A 23,278-nucleotide genomic window follows, 5' to 3' on the forward strand; every position below is an offset into this window, starting at 1 on the left:
GATCCTAAGACCCCAGGATCATGACCTGACCTGAAGGCAGATGCTTATCTAACTGAGCTGCTCAGGTGTCCCTCTAATCTCAGATATATTCTAATGTAATGTTGTTGTTGTTGTTGTTTTTTACTATATATATGCATAGTTAAATATAGTCATTGGAAGGGTGTCTGGGTGGCTCAGTGGGTTAAGTGTCTGCCTTCGACTCAGGTCATGATCTCAGGGTCCTGTGATCCAAGCCAGGCATCAGGCTCCTTGCTCAATGGGGAGTCTCCTTCTCCCTCTGATCCTTCTCCCCACTTGTGCTCACTTTCTGTCTCAAATAAAATCTTTTTTAAAAATAAAAAAAATAATAATAAATATAGTCATTGGTAATAAAATAGACTCTTAAGTGCTCATGTAATTGCTTAATTTAAAAAATAAGTATTAATTAAGAGAACTAATTATATCTTACTTGTTATCTGGAAAAAAAATTTGGAGCTTTCCAGAAGCTGCTGACCTTTTACAATTATGACTCATGATTTGAATACATAAAAACTGTAATACATTGGGGTGCCTGGGTGGCTCAGTCGGTTAAGCATCTGACTTCGGCTTAGGTCATGATCCCAGGGTCCTGGGATCCAGACCCAATTCATGCCACCTGCTCAGTGGGGAGTCTGCTGCTTCCTTTCCCTCTGCCTGCCTCTCCCCATGCTTATGCTCATTCTCTATCAAACATGTATAAAAATCTTTTTTTTTAGATTTTATTTATTTATTTATTTGACACACAGAGATCACAAGTAGGCAGAGAGGCAGGCAGAGAGAGAGGGGAAGCAGGCTCCCCACCGAGCAGAGAGCCCAATACAGGGCACGATCCCAAGACCCTGAGACCATGACCCTGAGACCATGACCTGAGCCGAAGGCAGAGGCCCAACCTTCTGAGCCACCCAGGCACCCCCAAATAAATAAAAATCTTAAAAAGAAAAGAAATTGTTATAGATTGAAGTATTTGTTTTTGATCTTCATCTTTCTGTGTATTCTTGGGGTTTGCCATGATATTGCAGTTCCTTTTACTAGAGGAGAAGTATGCTTCTCTGCCTTTTTCCATTTGGCTCAACCACGTGATTTGCTTTGACCAGTGGGATGTCAGTAGACATGATCCAAACAGGCTTAAAGTGAGCATGAGTAGTTGGGCTTATCCTCTTTGCTTCTACTATGACCGTGAGAAGGACCTGTTGTGGCAAGCTTCTCAGTTCAAAGAGGATGAGAAAGGTATGGAACCAGTAATATACCACTATTGTAAAAATAACTAATGATAAAAAAGCTAAGGAAATAATATTTCAAATAGGAAATCCATACTTTTCATCAAAAATTTAGAAATCATTGATTCCTCAATTTCATTCATCCCCTACACTCAATTCATTAACTACTTTTGTTTTAATTCAAGTAAAATAAATACCTTCACTTCTGCAGCCCCATTTCTGCTACTCCAATTATTTCTTGTGTAGATTCCTGCACTGGCCTCCCAACATGGTCTTCCTGTTGCTATCTCTATTCATCTCGCTTATCTTCACAAAGCAGTTAGAGTATCAGATCATATTACTTACCTGCTTAAAATCTGCCAATGCCTTCTCACTACCTTTAGAATAAAGTCTAATCTTTACATGGTCCCTTCTTTGCCTAGCCTTTGACCTCAGCTTGTACCACTTTCATCCTTGTTCATTGCTCTTTTTCCACATCATTACCTTAATATGCTTTGAAATAGGTCAGTTTCCAGCAAGCAGATTTTTATATGACTACTTCATCTGATATCACTTAGATATCAACCAACTTTAATAGTATCTCCTCAGAGAGCCTTTCCTTTCCATCGAGTCTTTAAGAAATCTCCCCACCCAGTCAGTTTCTTAAATCAGACCATCCCACTTTATTTCTTAATTTTCAGTATCATGATCTGAAATTATTTTGTGCATTTGTTTACTTTGACTTTATGCCTACCTACTGGAATGAGGAGACAGCTTGCCTGTCTTATTTCCTTTCTATCTCCAGGGCATAGAATATAATAGAGACTCAGTAACTATTTCTTGAATTGAGGAATAATTATTTTAATTTAAAACATTATAAATTTGCTCATATTGATAATTTGAGTTGCTCTACCATATTCAGTTTTGAAATAGTACATATTTTACTGTGGAGCAATTGATGTAGAGAGATTATATAGTTTAGATGATAAGAATCCATTGGAACCAGTATTTTTTATTTTATTTGTAGTCTCTTAAAATGCATGTTGAAATTAGTTTTTATAAAATGGAAGACTCTTTAACAGTATCAGACTGATGTTAGATGATGTGAATCATGAGGCCACCTTTTGCCTCTCCTGTAAACCCATAGTTTCATCTGTGTTTAATAGTTTAATTTTTATAAATCTTTCTGAGATTATCATTTAAAATTCATATTCACTAGGAGGAAAAAAAACTTTTTATAGCTTAAGTCTCAATTACTATGTTTATTAAGTGCTAATTTAGAGAGAGAAGCAGCTTGCAAACCATGGGCTTCACAGGAATTGAAACATAAAAATTAGTGGCACCAAGTACAAGAAATGGCTGCAGAAAAAGAATTTGTGGAGAAAATGATAGATTGTTCCTACCCCTGAAATTTTTCAGTAATACAAGAAAGTAAATAAAATAGGAAAACAAATATGCCTCTACCTACCTATTTTACCATATTTGCTTGAAATCTGAGTTTTCTGTTTTATTTTAAAGAAAAAAATGATCCACATTGGAAGCCTTCTCAGGTATCCCTTACTAATTTTGATCTCACACCCCATAAGATGATCCCTCTTATGGATTTACTTTCTATATCTATGTAGTTTGATTAACTTAAATGCAGTTTGACTACTTAGGGAGATATATATATGTATATTCACATATTAGTTGTATGCTCAAGTTTTATATTTTATTTTAATATTTATTTAATATTTATAATTTAATAATTTAATTTAATAATTATAATTTAATATTTATAAATATTTATTTAATATTTAAAAATATTTTATATTTTATATTTTTGATTCCATATCAACAGTTCTCAAAATTTTTTTATTTTATGTTCTCTTTGCACTCTTAAAAATTATTAAGGACCTCAAAGAACCTTTGTTATTGTGGGTTATATATCAGTATCTGTTGTATTTGAAATTTAAACTGAAGAATTTTAAAAATATGTACTAATAAATATTTAATAATAAATTCATCACATATTAACATAAGTGACATTTCAGTGAAAGAATATATATTGTCAAGGACCAAAAAAAAAAAAAAAAGAAACAAAAAGAAAACCAAACCCAAAACCACATACTTAAGAGCATTGTTTTACAGTTTTTGCAACTCTTTCTAATTTTAGGCTTAATAAAAGACAGTTGGATTATCATATCTGCTTTTGAATGCGGCCTCTGGAAAACTCCACCATATCCTTCAGAGTGATCTAGAGTGAAAAGGCAAATCACATCTTAGTTTTATTCTTACCCTGAAAGGTTCTAAGGTATAGGAATCCCTTAGGGATCTTCAGACCACACTTTCAAAACCACTCTTCTATATAAATGGCATTGTGTTGCTGGCAGTATGCTGCAATATTTTTTGTGTAACTTTTGTTTTTATGTTATCTATGTTGTTATTTGTGGTTCTTCATGATTCATTTAACTACTATACAATATATAATTCCAGTCTTTATGCAGTAATTCATTTGTTGTTGTGATGTTGATATTCCTTTAAGGTGTATTCAGCTTTTTATGGGGCACCTGGGTGGCTCAGTTGGTTAAATGTCTGACTCTTGATTTCTGCTGGGGTCATAATCTCTCTGGGTCATAGGATCAAGCCCCACATTGGGCTCTGTGCTTGAGTGTGGAGCCTGCTTAAGATTCTTTCTCTACCTTTCCCTTTCTCCCCACCTGACTCGCATGAGTGTGCTCTCACTCTCCACCCCCATCCCCAATCCCTGCCCCCAAAAGATATATTGAGCTTTTAAATTTTCACAGAACTGTGGTTCTCAGAACATTCTCTCTTGGGGATATATACTAGAAATGAAGTAGTGAAGGGTGACTCCAAATTGCCTAGTTAGAAGTGAACTTTGGGATCATAAGGTATGTATATTCATCTTCAATTCTGTGAGATAGCACCAAACTATGCTTTAAAATTCTATCAGTTTATCCTCTTATAGTGTTGTGTATTTGAATTTCCATTACTCTTTTAGGTCACTGACACTGTATTCTCATAATTCTTTATGTTTCAGAAAGTGAACGTGAAGTGGTAGCTTTTTATTTTTAATATCTTTGATCCTGTGGCTTGCCATTTTGTTTGTAAAATTTTGTTTTGAAATGTAAAAAAAAAATGAATATTTTTTATTATTTCCTTTATATCTTACCTTTTTTAGGTCATAATATTTAAAAATTCTTGATTGTTTTACTGGCATTTGTTGGGTGGCATGTCTTTCACTATTAACCTATAATAGTACCAGTGTGAGATATAGACATGTATGTATGTATTTTTTGAGTTCTCACTTTTACTTGGTTCTATTAATTCATTCATTCACTTAACAATTATATATTGGATACTAGGAATGCACCAGATGCCATTCTTAATACTGGGATATATTAGTAAAAGTGAAAATGTCATCCATGTTTATTGAGCTTACATTTTTTGGGTTGGAGTGGGTGGTTGGTAGAAAAATAAAATATTAAGATACTATATAGCATATCAATTGACAGTAAAAGTTGTGTGAAAAATCAGACGAGTAAAGAGAATAGTAGTGATGTGCTGGGAGATTGTGGGAGAAAGATTGCTATTTTACAGAGGGGAGATTAAGGCATTGTGAAGGAAGCTTCTGACAGGAACATTACAGACTGAGGAAATATCAAGTGCAAAGTCCTGAAGTAGAACCTGGTTTAATATAATCCAAGAAAAATAAGGGAGCCTGTGTGGCTAGAACAGAGTAAGCAAGGGAGTATGTGTAGGAGACTAGTAGAGAACAGGATCCATCCAGTGTATGGACTTCAAGGCTGTTGTAAGGACATTTACTTTTACGTTCAGTAGTTTGGAAGACATCAGGTCTTTTAAACAGAGTAGTAACATCATCTGGTTTAAGATTTTAAGGGATCATGTTGGCTACTTTGTTGAGAACTGGTTTGGTGAAGGTGAAACAAGGAAATCAGTAGCTGGCTAGCGTAGAAATGAAGGTTAGAGGCAGTGGTGCTTGGACTTGGGTAAAGTGTTGGAAGTAGTGAAAATTGTCCTATTTTGATTATTTTTAAAATTGATCTGAAGGCACGTTGGATGTGGAGTATGAGGAAAACAAAGAGGAGTTCCTAAACATAGGACGATTCTAAAACTTTTGGCCTGAGAAACTGGGACGATGGGATTGTTCTTTAATGAAGCAGAAAAGACTAAGGGAAGCACAAGATGAGGATTAGAGGTCTGAAGCTTAGGTTTTGATATGTTTAACATTAGATACCTAAGCAGAGAAGTTGAGTAAGTAGTTAGATTCACAAGTCTAGATTCAGAAAAGAGGTGCTAGCTGTATATGTAAATTTCAGTGGACTATAGATGGTACTTAAGGACATTAATAAACTAATGTAAAAAGTGAGCATAAATAGAGAAGAAGAAAGAGAAGATCCAAGATCTGAATATTGACATAGTTTCATGTTGAAAGGTTGAGAAGATGTGAAGAGTAGCTAGTGTGGTAGGAGGAGAGAGCCAAGTCCTAGGGGAGGGGGGATAGACGTGGAAGAGCTTCATTTCAGCCTTACAACAACATTACACAAATAATGCAAGAAATTAATTTGACAATAAGAAAACAGTTGAGATGGAGTGTTTAGATAAGTGATGATATCAATAAGTGATGATGAAGTCTTTGTAAGACATGGTGATCAGGGAACATGTCTTTCAGAAGCAAATTTGTGTTGAAACATAAAGAATAAAGAATTCTATATGGGGGAACTTTCTAGGCAGAGGGAGTACCAAGTGCATTGGCCTAAAAAAGCAAAAACAAACAAAAGACCAAACATACATGTTTGGTGTTAGAACTGAAAAGAGAGCATTATGACTACAGCAAAAGGGAGGACTCAGGAATGACACTCAAGATTTTGGCATAAGGACTTTGGCTTAACTTGGTTTAAGTTTCTGCCTTCAGCTCAGGCACGATTCCAGGGACCTGAGATTGAGTCCCACACTGGTCTCCCTCCTGAGCAGGGAGTCTGTTCCCTGTGCTTGTCCACTCTCATTTGCACATTCTCTCTTTCTCTCTCCAATAAATAAATAAAATCTTTAAAAAAAATAAAAAGAAACTAGGGGATGCTGAGATATGTGAAGTGACATACATGGGAAAGGCAGTTGGGGAAGAACTTACTTGGGTGAGATCATATGTTAATTGTCTTTCTCTGATTGACTTATTTCGCTTAGCATAATACCCTCTAGTTAATCCATGTCATTGCAAATGGCAAGAGTTCGGTTTTTTGATGGCTGAATAGTATTCCAGTGTGTGTGTGTATGTGTGTGTGTGTGTGTCTCTTCTTTATGTATATACCATATCTTCTTTATCCATTCATCTGTTAATGGACATCTGGGCTCTTTCCATGTTTTGGCTATTGTGGACATTGCTGCTATAAATATTGGGGTGCAGGTGCCTCCTTCAGATCACTTCTTTAAACATATTAAATTTGAGGTGCCTATGGGCATCCACACAGGAGATAGATAGCAGATAGTTTGGGGGATTTTTACTTTTGAGTTTAGGGTGGGGTTAGGGCTGGAAAAAAAAATAGCTCAACATTTTTAAAGCCATAGATTGGCTTCCGGTTATAATATGACTAAGTCATGGAAAATAGTACAAAAGGAAAAAAGTAAAACTGTGAGAGAACTATAAGCCCAAACCTCAGTATAATGTGGATGCTGGTATTAAATTGAGATGCAGACAAAACTGGCAGAGGATTTATGCTTTATAATAAATGCATACCCTGATTATCATCAAGAGTATATAAAGACTCTTATTTGGAAACATGGAGACAGGTTATAGACTTATGCTAGAAGTTCCCCTGGACCGAGTTAGGCAGAAATGAGAACAAAGAGGGCTGGGAAGAATGAGTCAGACATTTGGGGATAGTTCAGGAAAGGGTTGTGGTGAGAAACCTTGCTTTATGTGTATCCCCACAGCTTCTGATCTTAATTGGCTGGGGAGAAGTAGAAGCTCAAAGAAATTTTTCATGTCTATTACTCTGAGTCATAAGGAGAATTCTTACAAGCCTGGACACTGGATACTAAGCTGCAGTTGCTGGTCCAGAGAGAACTACCTTTCTGAAGAAGAGCTGTCACAAATACATAAAAATATATCTCAAGAACAAAAGAGGAAGGAATCTGAGAAGCAGAGCGCAAGAAACACTCACCAGAAAAGTGTTGCCATGGAACAAAAGAAATCTATGGCCAAGCATATAGCCTTAAATGAAAATATAATTGATAAGCAATTGCCTAAGTTAAACAATTGCATGAAGCAGAAATAAAAGGGAGAGGGATGCCTGGGTCGCTCAGTCACTTTTAAGCGTCTGCCTTGGCCTCAGGTTGGGATTGAGTCCTGCATCAGGCTTCTTTCTTGGAGCAAAGCCTGCTTCTCCCTCTGCCTCTGCCTGCCATTCCCCCTGCTTGTGCTCTCCCTTGCTCTCTCTTTGAAAAATAAATAAATAAAATCTTTAAAAAAAAAAGTTCTTAGAGAAAAGATGGTAAGACAATGGAATGAAATGAAACATATATATATATGTATACATATATATACATATATATATATATATATATATATATACATGAAGGTTTATTCTGTGAAAAGAGATATTTCAGATCAATAGGAGAAATAATTTCATAAATAGTTTTGGGATATCTTTGGGGCCATGTGGAAAACAAAATTGGAATCCTAGGTTACATCTTTATGTCAGAATTAATTTGATTAAAAAGAAAAACAAAATGTTTAAAGCTTTTTAAGAAAGCATGAGGAAATGTTTTTTTAAGCTTCAAGTTGGGAAGGCCCTCCCAGAAATGTGACATAAAACTCAGGAATCATAAAAGAAAAAAAGACTCTGATATATTATTATCTGTATAAAAACAAAAAAAGAAACTGCATGTCAAAAAAAAATATTAAAAAGTCAAAAGGAAAAATAAATAGTGAAAAAATTTAGCAACAAATGTATTTTCTTAATACTAAGGAGTCCCCAAAAGGGAAAAATTGACAGTCTTTTGTAAAATGGGCAAACAGATATAAAGACATGGCTTAAAGAAAAGAAATATAGGGCGCCTGGGTGGCTCAGTGGGTTAAAGCCTCTGCCTTCGGCTCAGGTCATGATCCCAGAGTCCTGGGATCGAGCCCCGCATCAGGCTCTCTGCTCAGCAGGGAGGCTGCTTCCTCCTATCTCTCTGCCTGCTTCTCTGCCTACTTGTGATCTCTGTCTGTCAAATAAATAAATAAAAATCTTTAAAAAAAAAAAAAAAAGAAAAGAAAAGAAATATAACTCCTAGGCATTTGTAAATGTGATTAGCCTCATGATAAGCAAAATGTAAATTAAAACTACAATGATGCCATTTTTTTAATGTATCTGTAAGAAATAAACAGGAACTCTTACATAGCTGTTGGGAATATATATTTTTGTAATTTTTAAGGAGAGTGTTTTGTCAAGTATACATAGGTATGCCCCTTAACCTACCAACTGTAATCCTAGTAATATATGTTACAGATGTGCTTATACATTACAGAATGGTATGTACAAGAACATGGTAGACTTAGACTGAACCATATCAATAATCATATTAAATTTAAATGGTAAATATCTTAATTAAATGGCAGTTTGCTTAGTGAAAAAATGTAAGATCTAATTATATGTTACCTGTAGTATACTTTGTATACAAAGAGACATGTAGCTTAAATGAAAAAGAGTGAGGAAATATATACTGTGCTAATTCTAATCAGAAGATAAAGCTTACATTAATATCAGGTGATGTAAAATTTGAAGAAAAGAATACTACCAGGGGTCAGAGAGGATCATTTCATAATGATAAAGGAGCGAATTTCTGAAGGATATAACAGTCATAATTGTTTCTTACTAATAACACAACTTCAAAATGTCAAAAACTAATACAGTTGCAATAGGACATGGACAGATCCACACATACCTTCTGATATTTTAACACTCCCCTTTCAGTAACTGGTAGTGCAAATAAACAGCAGATCAGTAAGAACAATTAAACAATACTATCACCAAATTGACCTAATTGACATTTGTAGAACAGTCTACCCAGCAATAACAGAGTACACATTCTTTTCAAGTGTCCATACAGCATTTAGTAAGATAGATATAATCTGGGCCACAAAACAAATCTTAATAAATTTAAGGGTATGCAGGTTATACAAAGTATGTTATCTGATGACAGTTGAATTAAATAATGATAATAACACAATAACATAAAAAAACTGGGAAATCCCAACATATATGAAAGCTATACAACTTACTTCTAAGTAACCTATAATTCAAGGAAGGAATCAAAGGGAAATTATTTTGAACCAGATGATATGGAAAATACTTAAGTGACTTTGTAGTATTGAAGGATTATATTAGAAGAAAAGTATGAAACAGTTATTTCAGTTTCTATTGTAAGAAACTAGGAAAAGAAGGGCAAACAATGAGTAAGCAAAAGCAGTGAAATAATCATCAAATCCTATCAGTTTCACCCACCAGATTTCCCTCAAATCCTCATAGCATTTGTTATAATATAATTATAATTAGTAGAGCCTAGCAGTTAAGAGTATAAACCCTGGTGACCAACTACCGGTTTGCCCAGAAGTTGGGGGTGGGGAGGAGGTACAGCTAGTTTCTCAAATCATTGCTTAAAACTTGGACAGTCCCAGGCAAATGGATTAATGGTCCATCCTTGGGGGTTCTGGAGTCCAAGCTTAGACTTGAATCCCTTCTTTTAACTTTGGACAAATGACTTATCTCATGTACCTTGATTTCCTCACCTGGAAATGTGTATTATAATAGTACCCATCTTAAAGAGTTTATGTGAGAATCAGATGAGTTAATGGCTATGTAAAGTGCCTAAAGTATGTAAAACAATGAATTAAAATTAGCAGTGGTGCCCCCCCACTTTTTTTTTTTTTTTTTTTTTTTTTTACAAGCAGTGGCCTTCCATCTCACTCTTCCCTTATAGACTTACCCTTCATCAGGCTTTCCTTCAAATATAGCCAGTTATCTTTATAAATACAAATATAAACGTATCAATTTCCTGCTTAAAATACTTCAGTGGCTCCTTAGTATCCTTAGGTCATAGTCCAAATTTCATAATAAATTTATAAAACCCAGTATTTATGCATTTTCCTAACTTTTCTTCCATACTCTGTTCAGTGGTCTTTCTCCTCTTCAAGACTGAAGGGTGAGGTTGCCACAACTAGATTTTTTTTTTTTTTTTGTCTTGTGTGTTGTCCTCACCCTGGCTCTTTCTCCTAAGGTTCTTTTTTTTTGTTTCCCTGAGCTCTCCCCCACCCAATCCCTATCAAAAATAAGTTAAGTTGGCCCACTATGTACTCCCATAGCACTGTGTGTTATTTCTCACGGTGATTATGGTAATCTCGCAGTGATTATGGTACAATACTAGGGTATGTTATATACTATGACATATATATTACTGTAGTACCTGTTATTCATCAGCCTTCTTTGTTCTTATAATAAAGGAAATATAGACATAAGGTACAGTAAATTTTCCCAAATTTAACATATTCCTTCTGGCAATATTGCCCTTCTTCCTCCTAATTATAATTTATTGTAAAATTTATTATAATTCCTGGAGAATTATAATTGTTTTTTTAAAAACAATTCATCTGAGCACCTAATATTTGAATATTTCTTTGACATCCTCTGCCTTTCCTTTCTACTTCCCTTGAGTTGGTCATTTATCAGTCACATTAGTAATGCTACTGCTTTTTATCATAGCACTGAGCACAAGGCATTGAAGTTCTTTATTTTCCATTCTAGACTATAACAATGTCAAGTCTTTATTTAGGATCTGTTATGGTCACAGCACTATACTAAGTCCTGGGATACACTCATGAGCAAAACTGACATGGCCCCTGTTTTCTTGATGCTTTGAGTGTAAAGGAAGAAATAAGGATTATTGATATTAAATTATTAAGTCTAACATTGCAAATTTGATAGTGTTATGAAAGAAATATTTAATGCTCTGAAAGCATAAGGATTCAGTCTTGGCAAAGTGACTCTTAGGCTTAAAATTGAAGATTAAGGAGGAGTTAATTACATTAGAAAAGAAGCACATTTCAGGCAGAGAAAACTGCAAAAGAAAACGTCCTTGTGTGGACACCTAAGTGGCTCATTCGGTTAAGCTTTGGCTCAACTCATGATCCTAGCATCCTGGGATGGATTGTCATCAAGGAGCATACTTCTCCCACTGCTTGTGTGCACTTGCCCGCTCTCTCTCTCTCTCTCTCTCTCTCACAAAATCTTTAAAAAGAAAAAAAATGAAAAGGTCCTTGTGTAATTGTATCTAATAAAAGTCACTGAAAGAAGGCTAGTGTGGCTGGAGTAGTATTGTAAGGTTGCTCTGGCTGCAGTAGGAGCTACAGGGAAGTGGTTGGAGACATGTAACATACAGTACATACTGGTGATTATGGTGGTCCGGGTGAGAGAGATGTTGGTAGTGTGGAGTAAGGTGGTGATGTTACAGACTGAGGTGGATTTGAGAGATTTTTATAAAGAAATACTGGTAGGACATAGTGACAAATTAGATCTTGGTAGCTATGGGATTGGAAGTTTAAGAAGAGAGTTGTAGAAAGGATTATCTGTAAATTTTTGGTATTCATAACTAAATGGATTATGTCCCTTTCAATGCCATTTTCAGCACATGACATGCTTTAAGTAAATATTTGTTGAAAATGAATGAGCATTGTTTTAGTTGTAAAAATTATATTCAACTATTCAACTGCAATATAAATTATGAGTCGGAAATGCATTGTTCTGTGGAATTAAATGTAATAATTTGTTCTTTAACACTGAAAGGTGAACATACACCAAATGGGACCTAGATTATAAGGAATTTATCTTCGTACCATCATTAAAACAAAATTTGTGCGTGACAAGCTAGTATAGCTGCAGTCATTTTGTAAGATGAAATGAAATTTTGTAATGAAACATTTCTAAATTGTATGGGACACTTGATATTTTCTTGTTATTAAAGTAGGCCCCAAAGTTGGTTGTTTTTTTGTTTGTTTGTTTGGTTGGTTGGAGTTTTTGCAACACATTTTAACTTGGTTATAAGCAATTCAAGCTTTTTATTGGTGATTGAAAAAATCAGGATGGGAATATTGAAATGTGGTTTCCTAAAATTCCTACTGTCCTTAATTATGCTGAATTACTAATACACACATGCATACACACATATACTCCCTCACTCACACACTTTATTGTGGAAAATGTTGTTACTAAAAATGTGAACTATTTAGGACTAGTATTCTTAAAGAAACTGAAACTTGTACAATATTTGTATCTAAAACTTAATTTATTTATTCTTAACACATATTTCTAACCTGTATTACTAATGTCTGAATGAGAAACTAAATGTCATAGCCAGTAACATTCAAAATGTTCATGTGGGTGTGTTTTACAGATGTGTTCTCCTCCCTCTTTTGGGAATGAAGCCTCCCCAGCAAAGCCTCTATCTACTTGTTGATTCTGTTGATGAAGGTTGTAATATCACTGAAGGTGAACAAACGTCTACCAGCTTATCTGGAACTGTTGCAGAGCTTCTGGCTGGTCACCATGAGTTCTTTCCACCATGGCTATTGCTTCTGTGTTCTGCCCGAAAACAGAGTAAGGCTGTTACTAAAATGTTTACCGGTAAGTGCAATTACTGCCATGTATGTATATCGATGTGTTATTGATATATTTCTAAACTGTCTTATCTTCTCAACTGTCTGTTGGCATTTTTGTGCAAATGCCATACTGGTTTAATATTTTTTATTTTTTGTACACTTACTTCCCAGACCTTATTGTCACCAATATTATTATTCTGAATTATATACTTTTACTTTTATTCCTCTGGACTGACTTTAATACCATACTTTTTAAAAATTCTAACTATTAATGATATAAACAAAAAATTAAATTTAGTTAAAACTTGTAAGAGAAGTTTGAAATACGAAATATGCTTTCTTTCCATCCATGAGCATAGCATATTTTTTCATTTACTCATTTTTTTCCTAGACTTTTATCAGCTTCCCTTGCCAATGTCCTCCATATTTCTTTCTACTTTTTACTGTTGTTTTAAGTTGTGATCTATGGGTTTTGAATTGAAATGAGTGCATTCAGAATTAAAATTGGTAGGTATATCACCTTAGGGAAAGAACATTAATATTTTTACTGGATCTAAATAAGTTTCACGCACTCATATCTGAGGATTTAACATTGTTGGGAAGAGATTTTTCTCTTTCCTGATGTATTCAGTACACTAACCAGTAGCATTTTTATTGATGGCTTCAGATTAGAGTCAATTTAATGAAAATTACTTTGGCCCTTAAGCAGAATCTTGACTGCCTATGAGGATAATATTGTGGGATAATGGCAATTGATACATGTTATGGGACTGAAGGAAATAGCCCATTTGAAACTGTTTTGTGCACAAATTAATCCTCAAATATTTTTGGAGATCTTCATACATAATTATTTATATCTGGTTATAAAATAATACATGCTCCATATAGAAAATGCTTTAAATGACAGGATACTCAAATATTAACATCTTTCAGGGATAAAGTATTAAATAACCACTCTTTAACATTATGTGTTAAATTCTGTGTATGTTATCCTACCTAGTTGAGATCATACTTATATCAATTTGATTTCCTGCTTTTTAATAAAGTTTAACATTTATAAGCCTTTTAGTATCACTATATTGTTTTTTTTAATAACTATTTTAGGGGCGCCTGGGTGGCTAAGTTGGTTTAAGCGACTGCCTTCGGCTCAGGTCATGATCCTGGAGTCCCGGGATCGAGTCCCACATTGGCCTCCCTGCTCGGCAGGGAGTCTGTTTCTCCCGCTGACCTCTCTCCTCTCATGCTCTCTCTCTCAAATAATAAATAAAATCTTAAAAAAAAAAAAAAAAAACTATGTTAATGGCTACATAATTTACTAGTGTATCAACATGCCAGAATTTATTTGACTTTTTTATTGTTTTACTTTTAGGTTTAATTTTCCTAGCCCCTACCCTCAAAGATTCTTCAGGATAATAAATAATTTCAATGAGCAACAGGTTACAAATCCTGGCACACATCCTGTCATTCTGTCGTTCTACTGTCAGTAGCCCTAAGAAGTTTCATACCCTGGGAAATATTTTCAGTAAGAATACAAAAGTGGTTCAACAGATTATGGTCCAACATTTCAGTAAATCCTGTTTTTATTCCCCTAAAAATGATGAGAATTTTCAGCCTTGTAAAAATGTGTTAAAGTGTTTTGTATAGCAATGTATTAAATTGTGCTTATTCATAATAAGAGAACTGCATATATAATGATTAGGAGTTGCAATTTTAAAAAAAGTGTTTTTAGTAAAGTTAACTTAAAAATCAAATTATTAACAGGTATTCTCAGTTCTGTTTTAATGAACAGGTAACTGTCATTAATGATGAACATAATAATTTATTCAATCTAAGTACATATTACTAAACACTTAGATTTGGAAGAGCTTTATTTCTTAAACTGTAAGCATTTTGTGTGTATTCTTTATGAAAGTGTATTTATAATAGTAATTCAGAGGCAGTGATAGGTAATACTCTTAATTGGATATAAATATTCAGTCCCATCATTAAGGCTAGTGTACATTTAGGTATATGGATGGAAATATATAAATTTTTACTGTGAAAAAGATTAGCCTTAAAAATAAGCAAGTGTTATTATTATCTCTGGCAACCTTTTTTCCTTAGTCGTTTGGGAGTTCAGAAAATCTTACTAAGGTATTTTCATGGATATGTATGTAAGACTTTCTAATGTTGAGTTTAGTATCTCTTGTCATTAAAATTGAGAGGAGCCCTGAGCTACTAATAGAATAAGAAATAGTTCCTTTTATAGATCAGAAAATGAAATACTTTATCTTCCATTAGTGGTTTTTATGGAAGGAAGAGAGAACTGATTTATATACTCATAGATATTGTGACACCTGGGTGGCTCATTTGGTTAAGCAGCTGTCTCTTAGTTTCAGCTCAGGTCATGATCTCATGGGTCATGGGATCAAAGCTCCCTGGCAGGTTCTGTGTTCAATGAGGAGTCTGCTTGAAGATTCTTTTCCCTGTGCCTTTCCCCCACCCGCACATGCTCTCTCTCTCTCAAATAAACAAAGCTTAAAAAAAAATATATGTGTGTGTGTGTATACACACACGCACACTCATAGGTATTAATTTATTAGTATTGATTTATTATTGATTTCTTTGCTTATTAGTTTATTATATATTGAAGACATCCTCTTCAAATATATGGTGGCTTCTGTAATCATTTTCAATTGATGACATCTACTTTTGTCTCTTTAGGTTTTCGAAAAATAAGCTTAGATGACCTTCGGAAGGCATACATTGTTAAGGATGTTCAGCAGTACATCCTTCATCGTTTAGATCAAGAAGAAGCTTTGCGACAACACCTCACAAAAGAAACTGCAGAGATGTTAAATCAACTGCACATTAAAAGCAGCGGATGCTTTCTTTATCTAGAGCGAGTTCTAGATGGAGTTGTAGAAAATTTTATTATGTTAAGAGAGATTCGTGACATCCCAGGAACTCTAAATGGTCTCTATCTATGGCTGTGTCAGAGACTTTTTGTAAGGAAACAGTTTGCAAAAGTTCAGCCCATTTTGAATGTGATTCTTGCAGCCTGCCGGCCTTTGACCATAACGGAATTATATCATGCGGTATGGACTAAAAATATGTCATTAACCTTGGAAGACTTTCAACGTAAGTTAGATGTCCTCTCCAAACTTCTTGTTGATGGACTAGGAAATACTAAAATACTGTTCCATTATAGTTTTGCAGAGTGGCTTCTGGATGTGAAACACTGCACTCAGAAGTATTTATGTAATGCAGCAGAAGGACACAGAATGTTGGCTATGAGTTATACCTGTCAAGCCAAGAATTTAACACCATTGGAAGCACAAGAATTTGCATTGCATTTAATTAATTCAAACTTACAATTAGAGACAGCTGAGTTAGCTCTCTGGATGATATGGAATGGTACACCTGTCAGAGATTCCCTGTCTACTTTAATACCCAAGGAACAAGAAGTGCTACAGCTGTTGGTTAAAGCTGGTGCTCACGTTAACAGTGAAGATGATCGCACATCGTGCATAGTCCGACAAGCCTTGGAAAGAGAGGATTCCATTCGGACATTATTAGATAATGGAGCATCAGTGAATCAGTGTGACTCAAATGGGAGAACATTATTGGCTAATGCTGCATACAGTGGCAATCTTGATGTAGTGAATTTACTTGTCTCCAGGGGAGCAGATTTAGAGATTGAAGATGCCCATGGACATACACCACTTACCCTAGCTGCTAGACAAGGACATACCAAGGTGGTTAATTGTTTGATTGGGTGTGGTGCAAATATTAATCATACTGATCAAGATGGTTGGACAGCATTAAGATCTGCTGCTTGGGGTGGCCATACCGAGGTAGTTTCTGCACTACTTTATGCAGGTGTAAAAGTGGATTGTGCGGATGCTGATAGCCGAACAGCTTTGAGAGCCGCAGCTTGGGGAGGACATGAGGATATTGTACTGAATTTGCTACAACATGGTGCTGAAGTCAACAAAGCTGATAATGAAGGTAGAACTGCACTGATAGCGGCAGCATACATGGGCCATAGAGAAATTGTGGAACACCTCCTGGACCACGGAGCAGAAGTGAATCACGAGGATGTTGATGGCAGGACTGCACTCTCTGTAGCTGCACTTTGTGTGCCTGCAAGTAAAGGACATGCATCAGTTGTTAGTCTTTTAATTGATCGAGGTGCTGAAGTAGATCATTGTGATAAAGATGGCATGACTCCACTGCTGGTCGCTGCCTATGAAGGACATGTCGATGTGGTTGACTTGCTTCTAGAAGGGGGAGCAGATGTAGACCACACAGATAACAATGGTCGTACACCCCTCTTAGCGGCAGCTTCTATGGGCCATGCCTCCGTTGTAAACACGCTTTTGTTTTGGGGTGCAGCTGTGGATAGCATTGATAGTGAAGGTAGAACAGTCCTCAGCATAGCTTCAGCCCAAGGAAATGTTGAGGTAGTACGAACTCTACTGGACAGAGGGTTAGATGAAAATCACAGAGATGATGCCGGATGGACACCTTTGCATATGGCAGCTTTTGAAGGTCACAGGTTAATATGTGAAGCACTTATTGAACAAGGTGCTAGAACAAACGAGATCGATAACGATGGACGAATACCTTTCATATTAGCTTCGCAAGAGGGTCATTATGATTGTGTTCAAATACTATTGGAAAATAAATCCAACATTGATCAGAGAGGTTATGATGGAAGAAATGCACTGCGGGTTGCTGCATTAGAAGGGCATAGAGACATTGTTGAATTGCTTTTTAGCCATGGAGCTGACGTTAATTACAAAGATGCTGATGGGAGGCCTACGCTTTATATTTTGGCCTTAGAAAACCAACTTACAATGGCTGAGTATTTTCTAGAAAATGGTGCAAATGTAGAAGCAAGTGATGCTGAAGGAAGGACAGCACTTCATGTTTCCTGCTGGCAAGGCCATTTGGAAATGGTACAGGTACTGATAACCTACCATGCTGACGTCAATGCCGCAGATAACGAAAAGCGATCTGCTTTGCAGTCTGCAGCGTGGCAGGGCCACGTAAAAGTGGTTCAGCTTCTGATCGAGCATGGTGCCATAGTTGATCATACATGTAATCAGGGTGCAACTGCTCTCTGTATTGCAGCCCAGGAAGGGCACATTGATGTTGTGCAGGTTTTACTAGAGCACGGTGCTGATCCAAACCATGCTGATCAATTTGGACGCACTGCTATGCGTGTTGCTGCCAAAAATGGACATTCTCAAATAATTAAATTATTAGAAAAATATGGTGCATCTAGTTTGAACGGCTGTTCCCCATCTCCTGTGCATACAATGGAGCAAAAACCTCTGCAGTCGGTGTCTTCAAAAATGCAGTCATTAACAATTAAATCAAATAGCTCTGGAAGTACTGGTGGAGGAGACATGCAGCCTTCGTTGCGTGGTTTACCTAATGGGCCAGCTCATGCATTCAGTTCTCCTTCAGAATCTCCAGATTCTACAGTCGATCGTCAGAAGTCGTCGTTGTCAAACAATTCCCTGAAAAGCTCAAAAAATTCATCTTTGAGAACTACTTCATCTACAGCAACAGCTCAAACAGTGCCAATTGATAGCTTTCATAACCTGTCCTTTACAGAACAAATTCAGCAGCATTCGTTGCCACGCAGTAGAAGTCGACAGTCAGTTGTTTCCCCGTCTTCCACAACACAGTCCTTGGGACAGAGCCATAATTCACCAAGTAGTGAATTTGAGTGGAGTCAGGTAAAGCCCAGTTTGAAGTCAACTAAAACAAACAAAGGGGGGAAATCAGAAAATTCCAGCAAATCTGGGGCAGCTGGGAAAAAAGCTAAACAAAATAATTCTTCACAGCCAAAGGTTTTAGAATATGAGATGACTCAGTTCGATAAAAGAGGGCCTACCACCAAATCAGGGACAAATGTGCCACCTAAGCAAATGCCTGCAGAATCGCAGTGCAAAATTATGGTACCTTCGACTCAGCAAGAAATTGGTCGATCTCAACAGCAATTTCTTATTCATCAACAAAGTGGGGAGCAGAAGAAGAGAAATGGGATAATGACCAATCCGAATTACCATCTTCAGAGCAACCAGGTTTTTCTTGGTAGGGTGTCAGTCCCGCGGACAATACAAGACAGGGGGCATCAGGAGGTGTTAGAAGGGTATCCTTCCTCCGAGACGGAATTAAGCCTTAAACAAGCCCTGAAGCTTCAGATTGAGGGTTCTGACCCTAGCTTCAACTATAAAAAGGAAACGCCGTTATAAAAGGTAACATTTCATCAACATAGAGAATAAAATATCAAAAGTATGGTTCCCTCTACTAAGGATACTCTTTTCCCTAATAGTCACATGGCCAATTCCCTCGCCTAATCTATTCAGATGCCATCCTCTCTCTCAACAAGCCCTTCCCTTAGCATCCTTGTGAATTCGGATTGTCCTGCCACCAGCACTCTTTTTTCCTTTCCTGCTTTTTGTTATCCAAAGAACTTATTATTTAGTATACTTTATATATTTTATTTATTATTATGTTTATTATTTGTCTCTTCCCAACTAAAATGTAAACTCTGTGAAAGTAGGGATTTTTATCTATTTTGTTCTCTGACGTATTCCATGTATTTGGAATACTGTTTGGACCTGTAGTCGTTTCTCTGTGAAAATGTATTGAGTATGTGAATGGATGAATGAATGAGAGGATGAATAGATGAATGAATGAATAATACTACTTAATGGATCTCAGATTAAGAATTTCCTCCTATACCGTCATTTCCCCACTTCAAAGTTCTTTGACGGTAATGGAAAGAGGGGAGAGGACCATTTCGGTAAACCTCACATTTTGGTTTGAATAAAATAGTGTGTGTAGTGCTTAGTAGATAGGTAGTCAGTGTTAATTTCTTTCCTTTTCACCCTGGAGGAAGTCAAAGATTTAATCAGCAAAAGGTAATTTTTGTTATGACAGATCTCTTAAAAACCTTCCAAGTTAAAAAAAAAAACTCCCAAGTAAAATTTGCACACACACGAAGAATAGGTGAGGAAAGATGATAAGTTGGATGTGTTAGCAAGAGGATATTTAGAACTTAGTATATTCAGACATAAGAATTTTATGTGTAAACCTCAAAATAAATCCTATTTATTAAAAACTTTCTTCTTTCCACCACAATGGATGTTTCACTAATTATATAGGGGAAGTTAATGGGAAAATATATGCCTAATTTTATATAATAGATACTTTTTCAGAAGCACAGTTCTCTCATTAGAGATAAATCCAAAGGTTTCATTAGGAATCTTTGCTAATTTATACTACAAGTATATTTATCCCACTTTGCTTAATCATTTTTCATCTTCTAACAAAGTTGTACTCTTTAGTAAACTGAAATTTCCTCCTTTTTCTTTTTTTGTCTTTGGAGCTATATTTTGGGGTATTTCAGGTGAAGCATTATTACAGATTATAAACTTGCTATGCTTTCTAATAGTAAAGCCCTTCGATATGAATTGATGGATGACTGGTCAGATATCATTTAAAAATAATTTGTGTAAAGTAGTTCATTCTGCAATGTGATTTATTTTTAAAATATTCAACTCCGATGGTACAGCCCTCTAACTCTCATGACATCTTTTGTAAAAGCAAAGTATACATATATGTTAAACAGTAAAACACATGAATTAGGGTAAACATTTTGTGGATTCTTTAAAAGTGATTTATAAGTTGAATAATGAATCTCTAATACGTGTGTCCACTTTATGCTTTACATAGTAAATGTATGTATGTGTGTGTGTGTGTGTATATATATATCTATATATATATATATAATTATATAGGGTCTTAAAACTATATGTAGTTATATAATAAGTATTATGTAGAAATTAATTTTTTCTTTAACTTTTGCATTAGTTTCCTATTCTGTGAAACAGAAGACATTGTGATTGGAGTGGTTCTTCAGCTACTGGATGAAATCATAAAATGCCTGTTGATTTGCTGAAAAAAAATGAAGAATGTGATATCTGCAGTACAGTTACCTTAATTACTGTAATGTGCCTAAATAGTAAGGCTGCCTTCTCAATGTAACCCTCTGTGCTTAAAAAAATTTCATTTTGTGTGCTTTGTATTCACTACACAAGAATAAGCACTTTTGTTTTTGAATGCAGATATATACTGCAGTTCCCTGGTAAAAGCTAAAAAAATTTTTAAGTTAAGATTTGATAAATGTGCATGTGCCATGATCAAATATGTACGAAAAGGCAGTGTTCTTTGTATTTATTTTTTTTTTCTTTTTTGTGGCGAATGAAACGTAAGCATATTGTTTCAGTCACATTTGCATTGTTGTAGTGTATGGCTTGTTTCTTGTATCTTTAAAAATGTTGCTCAATAAAATAAATCATGCAACTATTTTATGTTCAGTACACCTTCAGCATTGGTTGAAAAATGTGTTTCTATTTAATGCCACATTGAAGTGAAAATGGTTTGTTGACAGATCTTTTAAAAATAATTCTAGTGTTTTAGGGAGCTGCTCTGAGTAGTTTAAATTTGGATTTCCCAGTAGAATCCTCCTAATCTCTGGCTAAAGATGAAAAAAAAGAAAAAGAGAAAGAGAGGAAAAAGCAGACTATAATCAGAACAAAGTTCTGTTTCATTCACTGGGATGCAATTTCACCTTCCACTCACTTGTCATTCCACCTCCAAGAAGACAGACTATCATTCCTGAGGCATGAAAATTCTCAGGGACAAAGCCATGCCTCAGGGCGTGTGTAAGTAGAAGGAGATGCAGCTGTCTGAGGGTAGATTTTTGATCCCTGAACAATTCACTGACTACACTTAATCTCTTCTGTCCAGTTGAATACAATTTGCCAGTGTAGATTTTCATGCTGGCTTCTCTCTCAGTTGGTTCTATCTTATAAATCACTGCATGACCAAAATAGCCCCCTCTCAAATCAGCTGAGTCAGTTTTAGTGGTAGTTGGATGAATAGTTTTGATGAATGTAATATGTGCGGTCCTTCAAAGACGACACCACTAACCTGTCAATCATAGCACATGTGTATTTTTTTATTGATACTTGGTAAACGATAGTGATGGATTTGCACTTTTCTGTCCACATACTCTTTCCTGTTTTCTTCTTTGGCCAGTTGCTCACAGGATAACTGGATGGCGGGGTTAAAGATGAAGTCTCTGACTAGGAAAAAAAAAGGTGACTGGTTCAAATGAGCAGGGGACCCACAGCCTTGGCCGCCTGGAGGGACTCTAAACCAGTGAGGCTGGCTTAGCTGGGTTGTGTGTATGTCTGGAAAGGTTAGAGTTGTTGAGGAGCCATGGTTGTAGGTTCGATCTTTGAATAAGCCCCGTGAATTTTAGAAAACCCAGAAATTCTATTTTTCCCATGTGCTGTTGATAAGAAAGAGGAATGAGGAAAGAGAATTTGGAGATTCAGCACAAAAACACTGCTACTACTGGAGAAGAATGTTGAGTAAAAGAGGTCAGTAATGCCATCTTCATATATGAAGAACACATAATGTGATGCATTGTTCACAGAAATAGAAACGTGTAATTGGTTGTGATAAGTGTTTCACTTGAATCTTCATGTAAGGGTTTTGTTTTTTATTTTTTTAAAGTCAGCGAAACGCATTTTGTCATTGGTAAGTCATAATCAGGAATAGGAGAGAAGTTCATTCGCTATTAAGGTGACATGGCAATATTGATAACTCGAATGTGAATGTTTCAAGTATTGAATTTTCGTCCCTATGGGACATTTATTAAATACACTTAATAGGACTCTTGCAAAGTAGCCTTAAAAGTGTTAATGATTCTATTGATAAATATGAATACATACTATTATTAGAACCAATCTTACTCATTTCTCAAATATAGTACATTTACATTACTGTAGAAGATGAAGCTCTAATTTCTTATTAGGTGTATTTTTCTTTAGAAAGAGAACCCTGAAAGCTGCCAGTTTTTCTATTAACCTTGAATTATTGGAATTGTATTTATTTAATTTTATTGTTTTTTTACAAAAATGCACCTTGTGGCCAAAGGGCAACAATATGACTCATTACATAAGGGATTTATGTTTTTCAAAGAGCTGAATGTTTTCATACCCATATTATGTACACTTGAAACAGTTGGTAGGAAGAAAATCTGTTGGGAAAATACAATTTTCAAAAGTAAGTATTCCTTTGGATGTTTTTGTATTAATTGTGTTTTGGAATAGGACAGAACTGGCTTTTAGTTAGGATGATAAGGATGATAAGGGTGCTGAAGATGCCCCACTTTGCCTATTTGTTTTTGTGGGGGATTTAAAAATATGACTGAAAACGGCATTTGCTTCATGAAGAAGAGTAAAAAACAGTCCCCTCAATTAAAAATGCCTAAATAGCTATTTTAAAAATCAAGATGTTTAAATTTTGTAAATCACCTGATGTCACTAACACA

General features: G+C 35.5%; 1 protein-coding gene across 1 annotated transcript in view; it reads left to right on the forward strand.

The window, feature by feature from the left end:
• Positions 1-22,373, forward strand: part of LOC111155539 (ankyrin repeat domain 50) — a 33,126-nt gene extending 10,753 nt beyond the window's left edge. Inside the window, exons 3-5 of the mRNA XM_022515740.1 lie at positions 12,666-12,895; positions 15,574-19,124; positions 20,746-22,373. Coding sequence (XP_022371448.1) covers positions 12,666-12,895; positions 15,574-19,121 — 3,778 coding nt within the window. The 3' untranslated portion in view covers positions 19,122-19,124; positions 20,746-22,373. The remainder of the gene's footprint in view (positions 1-12,665; positions 12,896-15,573; positions 19,125-20,745) is intronic.
• The last annotated feature ends 905 nt before the right edge of the window (positions 22,374-23,278 follow it).

This window comes from Enhydra lutris, unplaced genomic scaffold (assembly GCF_002288905.1).
Source record: "Enhydra lutris kenyoni isolate GAN:26980312 unplaced genomic scaffold, ASM228890v2 scaffoldscaffold3, whole genome shotgun sequence".
Classification (NCBI taxonomy): domain Eukaryota; kingdom Metazoa; phylum Chordata; class Mammalia; order Carnivora; family Mustelidae; genus Enhydra; species Enhydra lutris.